This window comes from Tubulanus polymorphus, chromosome 5, assembly GCF_964204645.1.
Source record: "Tubulanus polymorphus chromosome 5, tnTubPoly1.2, whole genome shotgun sequence".
NCBI classification, from domain to species: Eukaryota; Metazoa; Nemertea; class Palaeonemertea; order Tubulaniformes; family Tubulanidae; genus Tubulanus; species Tubulanus polymorphus.
Genome location: NC_134029.1, coordinates 15,453,944 through 15,468,116, shown reverse-complemented (window position 1 = coordinate 15,468,116; position 14,173 = coordinate 15,453,944). Strand labels below are relative to the sequence as shown.

The 14,173-nt window shown below is 32.6% G+C and overlaps 1 protein-coding gene across 1 annotated transcript in view; it reads right to left on the bottom strand.

Moving 5' to 3' along the window:
• LOC141906266 (fibrillin-3-like) overlaps positions 1 to 14,173 on the bottom strand; it is a 769,611-nt gene that overhangs the window by 370,512 nt on the left and 384,926 nt on the right. Inside the window, exons 32-36 of the mRNA XM_074795508.1 lie at positions 12,150 to 12,275; positions 11,638 to 11,760; positions 3,378 to 3,500; positions 2,017 to 2,142; positions 1,759 to 1,884 (exon numbers count right to left, since the gene is read on the bottom strand). Coding sequence (XP_074651609.1) covers positions 1,759 to 1,884; positions 2,017 to 2,142; positions 3,378 to 3,500; positions 11,638 to 11,760; positions 12,150 to 12,275 — 624 coding nt within the window. The remainder of the gene's footprint in view (positions 1 to 1,758; positions 1,885 to 2,016; positions 2,143 to 3,377; positions 3,501 to 11,637; positions 11,761 to 12,149; positions 12,276 to 14,173) is intronic.

The following is a 14,173-nucleotide window of genomic DNA, read 5'->3' as shown; positions in this document are numbered from 1 at the left end:
TAAAATGAATATGAATAATTATTATTTTCAAATAGACCATGCGTTACCAATATCTAAATTCAACATGAATGATGAACACAATCAGAAGTTAATATGGAATTGGAAGAACCTTAGGCCTTTAGAAAAAGTAGAAAATATTTGAAAGGAAACAAACTAGATTAACAGTTATATTTAGATCAGCTGTGTAAAGCAAAGACATTTGTTGAATTATGGAATTCAACGCATAATGAAAAATACGTTGAATCTTAAAACTCTTTAAAACCAGATCCTGAGATTTTGCGAACTTTATTTCGAAAAAAAAATTTTTTCAAAAAATATTGGGTTCTCAAACTTCTAGACGGTCTAATACGCTTCCCTACACTAAAATATGATGATTCAGCTTGTTTCTGATGATCTGGCGTTAGGGGCCCCCAAAATGTCCAAAAAAAAATTTGACCTACTTTCGGGTCATTCGGGTACCCCTACCCCTAACTGCAGCTTCATATTCTCTCTATATATCTCCATTATATTCACTGCGTCATGTATAGACACCGTATACCAGCCGCTGTGTCTATTTATAAAGCTTTCAATTTTGCCCTACTTTGTTTACACAACTTGACCTCAATTCACCGATAATGACTTCCGTGACCTACATAGATTTTATTCATACACCCGCCAGCGAACTCGAACAAAAACAAGTCCCTGGGGTTGCCAGGACTACCAGGCATACATACAAGCCTTATACATTGCCATTTAGACAGTAAGGGGATAAGTAGGTCAAACACCTGTGACGTGGCGCCACACCGCGCAAAAACTAGCGTTCTGGAGACTGTGTCGTCCGGTCACAGTTAGCATGGAAAGAGTTTTAAGCGCCTAGAAAACGCGGTTTTGACATCCAACATTGAATGTGGTGGATCAGCAGGTGCGCGTTATTTCACAATCAAAATGATATAACGATTTATTGTGTGTGATGTGTTCAATGATTCATCTAGTTTTGAAATCCCGTGGATAAGGTAACGTTGCATCAAGATATCCGAGAAAACGTGTTTTCATAATGCGGTAATTTACTTCCGTGTTTGCCACACGGCTGATTTACTGATAGCATCGACTTTGAGAGATGAGTCTGATATTTATACGAGTGGAATACTTGTCATTGATTGAAGTCATTGTGTTATCGTTCGCATTTAGCGATCCGTTTTGGAGCCGGATTATTTGTATCGGTTTTTTAACTGCGGCACAGTGATGAGCGTTCGCGTTGAGAACCGTCGTGTACAGTCGCGTAGGCAATATCGCCTTACACTCTCGTGTTCACTGCGTGTATGTATTAAAGTTAGAGATATCGCGCGCGCTCCGGTGAACATCGCGCGTAACGACGATTTGTCTGAGTGAAGATGTAAGCTACTTAGCAATCTTATCGTGAAATTATTAAAAACCATGTCAGTGGATAAACTTTGTTTCGTCGGTAACCGGCACTGGTTGGACGGTATGATCTCCCCTCCGCTCACCTCCCCTCAATTTTCAACTGATCATTTATGAATATTCGAGGACGTAGTAAAAAAAAAGTTGGTTCAATTTTTGATTCATTTTGCGAAAGTCACAGAACATTTGAGACAGCGTTGGATTAGTTATTTTGGGATAGTTTTCGTTCATTTAGTAAACTTCCATTTGATAAAATAAACTTCATTAAGGCCCTCATAAAAAGGAATTTTTGTAGATTATCTTCTTTTTCGAAACTTGTGACGATGTTTGAAAACAATCGTGACAAATTAAACTCGTTACCTGTGCAATTTCCTGCTGTAGTATCAAGTTTGTAACCCTGATTACAAATGCACTTGTAACTGCCTTTTTCATTTTCACAATGGCCATTACTACATAGATTGCGGAATAGATTGCACTCGTCAATATCTGTAATCGAAGAGGAACGCGCAATAAAAACCATAAGCAAAACGGCCATTTCGCAATAGAAATTATTTGTGGCTACTGTAATTAACAAAGAACGCAACTATATGTACATTTAACGTGTCGAATTTTACTTACCTACGCATTGCTTATCCTGGTTCGTTGACGTGTACCCCATGTCACATTCACACCTATATCCACCAGGATAGTTAATGCAGTCACCATGTACGCACAAATTTCCATTCATTTCACATTCGTTGATATCTGTATAAGATGATAAAACTAAAACTTACTAAGTTACTTCCGAATGATTCCATTTCACTGACAGTTAAAAATCACGAACGTTATAAATTACATGTAATAGCAAAATTAAAAAAAAAGGTATAAACTACACATTTCCTTTGAATTAACAATGTGGTTGAGGATTATTGTAGAGAGATAAGAATTCCGAATTTTAGGATAATTTGTAAGTAGATATAATTATAACATCGTTTAACAACACGTTTTATTTTTTATTGCTATTAAATTCGGGCTCAATTTGGAAGATTTCTTAGAATGTTTAAAATCCACATGCAAATAGCAAATTTTATTCAATAATTCAGTGAAATTAAAATAAAATTCAGGGAAGTTTGAACACTCCAAAATACACATCTTAAGTTAAGATGCAGACATCCAGACCCCCGTTGAAAATAATCCACCATTTTAATAACGAGAGGTTAGCCTGACTTTTTGATTGCGCTTCTACTTAAATAATTTAAATGAAAAATGAATGCAGACATATGCTTGAAAACAGCTGCATTTGTCAAAATTAAATTCTTCATTAAATTAACATCACAATATTAATTTCGATTTACCTTAAAACTTCATAAGTAATGACAATTGGTAAACCAATTAACTCCAATCTCGATTGTTATTGGTCAGAGTAGACCCAAAGAGTATCTTCAGAATCTTCAGATCGTAACAGAATAACTCTAAATACAACTATACCCCCAACTAGCTTGAGTATTAGTTTTTCACTAGTTTATCTGTGTGTTTATGTTGTCACGTATCACTGCAAATCTGAAGCATATGTTGTTGCAGTGTATTTATAACAGGGAATCTGGCAAGTGATCTCAAAATGGCCACTTTTCAATAGTTGATTTTTAGAAACGTCGTGTTTTGTGAGTAGCTGTTGTGGTAGGAGTTACTATCACAAAGTCACTGTTTACAGGCGGGTGGTTTTACAGTCACCTCTACTGCTAGTGTACATTATCAAAAACAGATGTTTATTAGACTCTTTCAAACAGCTACTATAGAAAACCAACCGAATTGAAAGGTAGACTATTTCAGAGTGACTTTTTTGAAATGTATTCTACAGGAAAAGTAGCTGATATTGTTAATTGCTTATTGTTCCCTAGTGGCTACTAAGTAAAAGTAGACGTTTGAGCGCAATGGTGCGATAGACATGTTCTTGGATTCAGCCTTTCAAGTAGCCAAATTCACTGGGTCATTCAACATACCGTCACATTTGAATCCATCCCCGCTGAAACCATCGTCGCATATACACCGAAAGCTTCCACGAGTGTTGTGACACGAAGCATCCCGCGCACATCCTCCATTGTTAACAATACACTCGTTTATATCTAAAAAGCACAATTAAATGATACGTATGATATACACGCATAGTGCATAACATGGTAAATGGTTTTAACGATGAATGGTTTTCTGTTCAGAGTACCCCTTGCATTTGAACTGCGATTAAAATGTACAATGCGATGTAAACCTGATAGATTTGTCATTAAAACAGTTAGTATTAAAGATAAGACTATTTCTAATATCATGCATCAACATAACCTTTAACCTGCGGGACATATGTCAAAACATTTCTACAAGGTGTGTAGGAACCGAAGTCTGAACTGAATTGACAATTACGCTCAGTAATTAGGTTAAAACATATCTTGTGTTATCTCTTGGTTTCTGGCAGGACCTGGTTTAAATAGTATTTGCACGCTCAAATCCACGATGTCTATCAGGAAGAATGTATCAGTAAAATTTCAAGATTTGCCAGTTACACAGTGCACTGTGAGAATATACGTAGAGTAGCCGTGTTAACCAGGTTTAGAATAAGTAAGGAGACGAGTAGTACTGTATAGGTTAACTATCTATTTGACGCACGAGCTTTCGCTTCTAATGAATAGAAGCTTCATCAGGTGAATGAGTCAGTGCACTGTGAATTATCTCAGTAACACAATCAGAGCAACAAGTGCAATCAAATCCGAATAGTCTAACCCAACACTAGTTATTGCAAACATATCAGTGTAATAATTATGTCAACCATGTGGAATCATTCCGCGACTGGTCAAAACTCCAAATGACTGTGTTGTCTGCGCATGTTGTCTGTGCATCTGCCATGTGTTTGACAGTTGAATCAGCGTTATACACATTCATCGTCTGGAAAATATTCACAAACGAGGAAATAGATGAGCTGATGTTGCTGTTTTTATATATAGGGTTATGATCGTCGTTATTAAAAGCAGCGGTAGTTAACAATCCTTTAATCACCTGTTATGGCACAACAACATGGATCTGTCTCCAATAACTGATCACTGAATCGGCAAGGTCTGCACTTAGTAAGTCCACTCAATCATGACACACACCTTGTTAATAGAAGAGCTCCATAAGCGATGCACTTCCAGTATCAAGATTTAGTGTCATTACAAGATACATTGAGGATGGGGTGACCCTCGCCATCTTGGACAGGCGCCATCTTGGATCACATGACCGCGGCCATTTTAGATGAACCACAACCACAATTCAACCACATGCCCATAGTTACCCCCTATCACTACTAACACTAATACTCCCACTTTCTTGTTTCATATACATGTACCGATATTCAGATATCTTGGAGGAAAATTCGCCCTGAGCCATGCAGGGATTGTGGTAGGTTAGAAGTCAAATTAGATTCGATGCTCCACACGGTATTAGAAAAACTGACAATTCTGCCCGATTTAGATGATAAGGTGAATCATATATCACAGTGTATAATCGACATAAACGCAAGGGTTAGTAAAGTTGAGAACGAAATGGAAGCTACGAAGAACTCGATTATTAACAACAGGATCGAAAACGACCACGTCAGGAATATTAATCAAAGACAGCCAGGAAAGCCTGTAGTATAATAAAAAGTATAATTCCTGATGTAAAATTAAATGATTATACTCCTAAAATATCCGGAATTGAAAATAATACAATTTTTGAAATTAGAGGTTTTTCAACTCAATGTAAATGTATAACAGATCTTTATTTCAGTTATATTTTAACAGATCAAGGCTTATTTGAAACTACTACTGATTTAAGAGAATTATTGATTAAAACATTACAATTAGACGTATTAAATAATATTTATTTTGAATCGTCTTCGATAGAAACAATTATCGGAAAGTTAAAAATAGGTGTTCATAGCCCTGATGGACACTTTATTTTATCAAAATTAGAAAAACCTATTTTCCAAATAAGGAAGATAACACACAATCATTTTGAAATAATTGATAAACTGGATTTTGAATTGATGAAAAAATATACTGAATATTTAAAGATAAATTCTAATGATTTCATTAATGTATGTGATATACGTAAAGAATCTGATTATTCAAGAAAAATGAAACTTAAAAATATAAAAATTAAGCAATGCAAGCGTTTAGAACTATTGAAAAATAATTCTGAATACACTATTGATTTCATTAATCCTAGATGTTTTAGAAATCAATTACGCCATCTAATTTTAATTCATAATGATGAAAATATTTATATATCAAATGAATTTTTCGATAGAGAAATGATAAAAATTAATATAACAGAATATCAGGTGATAAAATTGATCACGCACAAGCAAAAATATAATTCTTAATAGAGTTGAAAACCTCTAATTTCAAAAATTGTATTATTTTCAATTCCGGATATTTTAGGAGTATAATCATTTAATTTTACTTCAGGAATTATTTCAAGTTTTTTAAATTCTGTCTCAAATAATTCAATATCAATATCTAATTGTTGCTTTAATTCATTACAAATTTTATTTCTATGTTCATTGATATCTTCTTGTAATTGTTTAAGTTCTTTCATTTTTTCTAATCTTTTAAATTCAGTTTTAGATACTAATTTTATATCAAAATCTTCTTCAATATCAAGTGCATCTAATTTATAAAAAGGTTTAGATTCTATATTGTACCTCTTTTTTAAAGTTGAAAAACTAATACCTGTTTCACGCAATTTAAATCTAAATATAAATTTATTCAATACTGTAAACATTGAATTAGTTGATGATATAACAGTTGATCCTTCAGTTTTAATATATTTTTTTGCTTCAATAATGAATTCTGATTTATCATCATTTTGATTAATTGTGAGGTATAAACATGGGATATTCTTAATTGTAAACATTGATAAAATGAGTAAAAAGGAGGACTCTTCAATATTTTTACTTATCCTAGATTTATATCCTATAAATTTTCTTGCTAATAAATCACCATAATAACAGAAATAAAAGCATTTTTCATTCAATTCATAAATACATACAGTCTGTTTAACTCCATAAAATAACGATTTAAGTTGTAAATATGCAGGTGAATAGTAAATATTTTCTTTCTTTAAGTATTGTTTTACTTTTTCCATCACTTTTAATCCTCTTTTAAATGAAATATTTGTTATTTCAATTCTTATTAATCCTGTTTCAATTGATTTTTCAAATGATTCTTTTAATCTTTCTTGATAGCAATTTATGTAACTCATTAAATTTGAACCGAAATTTATATTTACACCAGGAGATTTGAATTGACATGCTGTTTTATTATAGATCTTTATTTTATCATCCTTATGTAATGCTGAAACACAACTGTTGGAAAATTCTTTTAGAACACTATATTTTCTATTTTCGAACACTGATTTTATTTCATCTGAATTAAATGATCCTTTAAAATCTTGTGTAACATCTACATCTAATATATTGTAATTTTTTTCATTCAATAATTTTTAATATTATCCATTTTCTGTATTAATTCATTTAAATTTTGATTGTATAATGAAATTTTAAATACAGCAATATAATCAATTAATTCTAATTCTTGATTAATTCTACTTAAGATATATGATTTTGAATTATCATCATGAATTGTTAAAACACGTGTAATTTTTATAGCTAAGTTATCCATTATAATATTTCCTTGATTAAAACATTCTTTTATTTCATAATGTGTTATCTTTCTCTGATTAACGTTAAGAAAAGCTGTTCTATTTTCTTTTATAATTTCTTTTTCTAACATGATTCTTTAAAGCATTATATTATCGCAAAATATATCTGACGTTTCAATTAATTTATTTTCATCTGATTTATAATACTTATTTATATTTACTCCTGAAATATTAGCTAAATTATTATTCACAGTTAAATAATACAGTATTGAATTTATGTATTTATTACTCATGTCTTTCGCGGGTACTTTATTTAACTTTGAGCACATTTATATATCAAATTTTTATTAAAATTAGTTAAAATTCAAAAAGAGTTAGAGTTCGCTGAACCTTACTCTTTAAAATATTTTTTTCCGTTATTGGTTATTAGAGGATCCGAATAATCAATTACATCATTTTCATTAGAATTTAATTTCTTTCATTTATAATATATTTCTTTTCTATCTTGGTCAGTTAATTCTTTATTTAATGACTCAAAATCTCCGTATATCACAAATGGCACCTTATTCTTGTAATTATATTTTTTGAATTCTAATATTTTATCCTTTTCATTTGGTAAAACTATTTTACAATAATCACGATTATCACATAATTGCTTATGAATTAATAATGCCCTTTCAGTTCTGAATTTAGTTATACATTTTCTACATAGATATATTTTATTATCAAAATCATTTTCTGATTTGAAAAATAAATCAATTCTTTTAATCCACATATAATGTTTCTCATAATATAATATATCTATAACATCATTTGAATCATAATCTTTTGATAAGTATAGAGGTTCTAATGTATAATGTTTAATATTATTACCTTTTGTTTTTGGTAATTTGACTAAATCAAATACATTTATCTTTATATTATTATCTTTTTCTATTTTTGGGATATTTTTAATTCTAACAGGATAATTGTCTATCTTATAATAATTTTCAAATGGTTTATAATGTGTTAATCTAAAACTATGAGTAATATCTTCTGTTGGATGTAAGCAACTAATTATTGACCATAGAAAACATTTATCATCAGAATTTTGTACATTTATAACAGCATTAGTTTTAAATGTTAATTTGATATATCTTGATGCATTTATATTATCATCTTTATAAGATGATAAATCATTTTCATCAATTGGATTTGATTTAGTTAATTTATTATATTTTGTGTTATAAACATGTAAAGTCGTAAATATTATTTCATCAAATATTAAACCAGATCCTTCAAAATATTTCTCTTCTATTTTACTTTTTATTTCATTATAACATTTATTTAATCTATCATCTATATGTTGTTTAGATATAATATGTTGTGAATGAGAATTTATATCATATATTGGTTTATCTTCAGATTTTAAAAATTTAACTTTAGAAGATATACTAATTTTAGGGTATTCAACACCAGTTATTATTTGTATGATACTTTTCATATTTTCTGAATGATTTTATTTTCTTCTAATGTTTTACCTTTATGAAATTTAAATTCAATAGCAGCTGGTCCAATATCGCTTTTAAATGAAAACAGTTCGTGCGAAACGAAATTCTGGCGGACTGCTTGTGTTCTACCGAAAAAAATTCGAAAATGGCATAAAAATGCTCAAGGATTCTAATAAAAGTGACTACCTATGGTTAAAGCTCTTCAGGGAAACCCTCAACCTCGACCAGGATACATTTCTCTGTTTGATCTATGTTACGCCGTCAGATAGCGCCCAACGTATACGTCACGATATGTTAGCTTCATTGGAAGTGGAAATTGTCGCACACTATCGAGGGTAATGTTATAATCATGGGCGATTTCAACGCCCGAACAGCAAACAAATCAGATCTTAATTATGACGAAATTGAAGATGATCTAATCGATAATCCAGAAGCTAACTGAGACCTGGTATTGTTGTTAGGTAATAGCTCAGAATTGTCTATTTCGAGATCTTCATTAGATAATTATTGTAATGCTTATGGCAACGATTTATTAGATTTATGTAAAAGTACTGAAACTGTTATATTAAACGGTAGTGCTTTCAAAGATAAGGATATCGGTAAACCTACGTGTTTTCAAGTAAGAGGAAATAGTGTGGTCGATTACCGTTTAGTGAAACATGCAGCGTATGTATAATTGATGATTTTGAAATCTCTGACAGAAAATATTTCTCTGATCATTCTCCTTTAACAAGCGCAATAAAGAGAAACCAAAATTTTCGTTATCAAACCGTGAAGCAAATCAAAAACGCGTCTATACACGGCGGCGTGTGCGCCGCCACTGGTTTAATAGAGTGTGCCCGAGCACGCAATAAATTTAGCAAGGCAAATCGTCTCTATCATACATTTCCAAACGATGATAATTTATACGACGATCAGACTAAATTAAAGGAGTATAGGCAAACGATTTCTAGATCGGAAAAAAAGATTAACCAATGCTCTCTCCAGGAATGACTCGAAGACATACTAGAAAATTCTCAAATCCACTCAGAACCAAAACTCTAGTGAAAACTCCAGTGAAAATCCTACACTTGGTGAAAACGCTTCTTTTCTAATCTCAGTCAGGCAACCGAGGATGAAAATATAAACCTAAATCTTAGACAAAATACTACCGGAGATGCTAATAACTGCTGCTGATATCATAGCTCCTACACTCACCATTTATTTTAATGTTATACTACGAACGGGTATCTATCCTAGAGTCTGGAGTAAAGGATGCATATCACTAATCCACAAAAAAGGTTCAATAAATAACCCAAATAATTATCGTGGAATAACTGTTCTTAGCTGTTTTGGAAAAATCTTCTCTATCATTATAAACACCCGTATTATTCACTGGACTGAAACTTTTCAAGTTATAAATAATTCTCAAGCTGGTTTAAGCCTGATAATGGCACAATCCCACAAAGTTTCGTACTGTCATCTGTTATCAACCCCTGCGTAAAGAATAAGGTAAAAAATGCGTGACTGGGTTTTGTTGATTTTTCTAAGGCTTTTGACCACCTTAATCACGATATTCTGTGGAAGAAATTAATTGAAGCTGGTATCACTGGAAAAGTATACAACATCACTAAGTCTATGTACGCAAACAACGAGTCATGTGTTAATAGCAATGGTTTTATCTCTAGTTTCTTTAAATGCACGATTGGGGTAGTCAAGGAGAATGTATCCCTCCAGCTCTATTCAATCTGTATGTAAATGACAGATACTTTATAGAAAACAGGTATATCTTCTATTGTACGCAGATGACACCGTCATCCTAGCTCAATCGCCAGACGCTCTTCAAAGGGCAATGCATATCATTCATGACTATTGCAAAATGATGAAATTAAAAACCAATACAGATAAAACGAAAGTTATAAAGATTGGGCCAAGGAGAAACAATCGTAATCCATTGACATGTTTTTTTTATAACGGAGTCCAGTTGGAAGAAGTATCAGACTTTTCAAGTATCTCGGCCTTACAGTGACAGGTAACGGCAAATATGCCGCTACAATAAAATCATTAGCTAATCAGGGATCCGGAGCTTTGTGTGCACTTAAAAAACATCTGCTAAATGCTCGATTCCTTACACCTAGTATTAAACTCGATATATTTGACTCTTTGGTAAAATCTATCTTAATATACGGTAGTCCGATCTGGACATTTGAAAATCTTGATCCTTGAGGCTGTACGTATAATATTTTGAAAGTACATATTAAATGTACGCAACTCAACACCCAATGTTATGGTGTACGGGAAACTTTGTCGTTTCCCTTTAAAAATTGATGCTCAATTGTCAGCGGTAAAATTTTGGCTGAAGACTTTGAAGTCACCTCAATGGACACGGCGACGGCAAGTGTACCAGCTTCTATTAGATAAGACGCGAACCAATCCAACTATTGTGAACTGGGCTTCCAAATTACGTGACTTTTTGAATCATCTGGGCCTGGGGTGCGTTTGGTTGTCACATCAAATAGACAATGAGCCATATTTTTAAAGATTGTGGATCAAAGGATCAAAGATCAGTATGTGCAAACATGGACCGAAACAATGGTAAATAGCCCTAAGTGTTACGTATGTAGAATATTCAAACTAACTTTCCAATACGAAAACTATCTCGATTTATACAATCAGCAAATTGTCAATATTCTCAGTTCATTTGGCTGTGGAAGGCATAATTCACTAGTCGAAAGTGGCAGATGGACTAGACCACTAACCCCACGGGAAGGCCCTCGCTGTACTCAGTGACAGAATAACCAAATTGAGGAGAGTATCATACTTTATTGTGCTGTACGCGATACAACTAAGCAAGAAATGCTTTACTTTCACAATATTTTCGACAGAATCCCTCTCTATTCAAATTCATAGATTTATTGAGTACTAGATCCTAAAATCTGAGTATAAGAAAAACCTTACTAGGATGTTAAGTGAAAGAAAGCGGTTTCTTGCTGACGAGTAACGACACCTTTAATTTCGTGTATTATTTAGCCATCTTTCATAGTGTCATTATATGAATGTCATACAAGTAATGTAATACTTTGACAAATTATATCAAATATCAATATCATAACACAGTTACCGTCACACTGAAAACCATTTCCTTTGTACCCTTGATTGCACTGACATTTGTAACTTCCGTGAGAGTTAATGCACAGAGCATTCCCGTCACAGTGATGCATATCTGATGTACATTCATCATCATCTGAAATACATAAAAGACTTGAATGATTTCCGAGGTACCATAAAACACTCAATAGATAGAGATAGTGTTATTATGGTTGACATTGTATGTATAAAGGCTGCGTTGGTATGATTGGATCTGACAAGGAGTATAAAGTAGGTTTTCGGTGACTATTTGCCCGACAGTGTAATCCATTGAGTTAGCTATTGAGCCATAACTGCATATTGATGTAAAGTGTAGTTACGTTCTATTTCTAAAATTCAGGTCTGTCACAGTTCGTGAAAATAATCGGTGACAAAAATTTCCAAACCACTGGATTGAATCATAGTAAATCGAATTATCACCATTAAAATGAATCTACATGTTCGATTTTGCAATCGTATCCATGTTCACGTTACAAATATGTTTACCTGAACAGCCCTGAGATGCTTTCTTCATAGAAAATCCGAGTTCGCAATCACAGGTATAGGATCCAAGTGTATTCTTACATGTCCCCATACGACAGAGGTGCGAACTCCTTGTACATTCATCAACGTCTAAAAAGGCAACATATTGGGCATGTGTCAATCTGGTCAAGTCATATCGAAATATTCATGATACATTATACATAATACATTATATATCGTTGTCCATAACATGTCTGACACTTGGTTCTCTCCGTATACACATGATTGTATAAAAAGGTGAAATTTGATATTTAATTGTTTTCGCGGAAGCACGATTGTTTCAAATTAGGAATTCCTTAACTTTCACCATAGTAACTGGGTTTTCCCGATAAAAATGACTCAACATAATGTTTCGATTATTCCCTTCAGCATAGCGTCCCCAGATTTGTAATATATTAATCAAAAGAAGTAATTTAATCGCATTTTTACTCATCAGTTTTGTGGTAGATGAAGAGGGGTTAAGCTATCGTGTGTGATACTTTCTTACCCTTAGAACAAATGGTTCTTCGGGGGTTCTTCGAAAAACCTTGGGGTTCTTGGTGAGGCTTTAAGGTGCTTCAACAATATGGAATGCAGATTGGGGTTCTCCGAGACACAAGGGTTCTTATTAGAACCCTAAAGTGGTCACAATTGTCAATAAAGAATTAAGTAGACCTGCAACAGGGAATAATTAGTATAGCTGATGAATAATATAACTGATTTTCTATGTGGTGTAGGTTATATACAAAACATTTTGACTGGAAATTAGAATTGGTTTAACTTTGAAAACAATATACCTTGTATCATCACAATATTCAAAAATTGGTGAGTGGGACAAGGATGCATTTTTAAAATTAATGAACCTTTATTTTAATTCGTCCTTTAAGATTTAAAAGTCGTATGTTTAAAATGTGTGGTGAACGCCTTTAACGTGTGATATAATTGATTTGGGAGACATCGACTAGGTTTTATGGAGAGACGACAGGGAAAAGAACATTTAATGCTTTAAAAAAAACAATTAAACTCTATGCGTTTCTGAATAGACTGTGCGTCTATCTATCAATTTTGTGAATTAATTAACTTCTAATTTTGTATTTTTTATTCAAATGCGATAACTTCTATACATGATATTTCTATGTAACGCAATTATAATGTAAATAATAAATAGAATATATTAATACGAATAAATTGACCTTAAAATTGTATCTAATTTGGACTCCATTCAAAAGGTGGGGGATTTTTACCTACTTTGAATAATTGGGAATTTTTACCCAGGGGATTTTTACCTGGGGGATTTTTACTACAACCATATTTCAACTGCGCGATGCCATGAATTATTAGAAATAATGTACTTTTGATATCAAATATTTTTGATTCAAGCTAGTGTAATATATTTGAAATGTGCGATGAACCCCTTTACTAAGCTGTGCAATAACTACATGTATATGTACTAATTAAGTATCAATGAAACGTTAATTTGTAGAATGTTTTAATTAGGGTTTTCTGTTACATCACAGAAAACCCTATTGAGATTCGCGTGTTTCTTATTATTATTAGGGTTTTCTGTTACATCACAGAAAACCCTATTGATATCCGTGTGATTATTAGGGTTTTCTGTTATTTCACAGAAAACCCTATTGATATCCGCATGATTATTATTAGGGTTTTCTGTTATTTCACAGAAAACCCTATTGATATCCGCGTGATTATTATTAGGGTTTTCTGTTATTTCACAGAAAACCCTATTGATATCCGCGTGATTATTAGGGTTTTCTGTTATTTCACAGAAAACCCTATTGATATCCGCGTGATTATTATTATTATTATTTTCTTCCACACTATTTTTACCAAAAGAACATAGGCTTTGTTACCTTACCGCTGTTTCATATACAATCCATATAATATCGTTCAACTCACTGAGATCTACAAATAGCCCGCGTGTTTTTTCACGAATCATCGTTACAAAAGCGCTGTCGGGCCGTAAACATCGAAAATTTAGCCCCATTCAA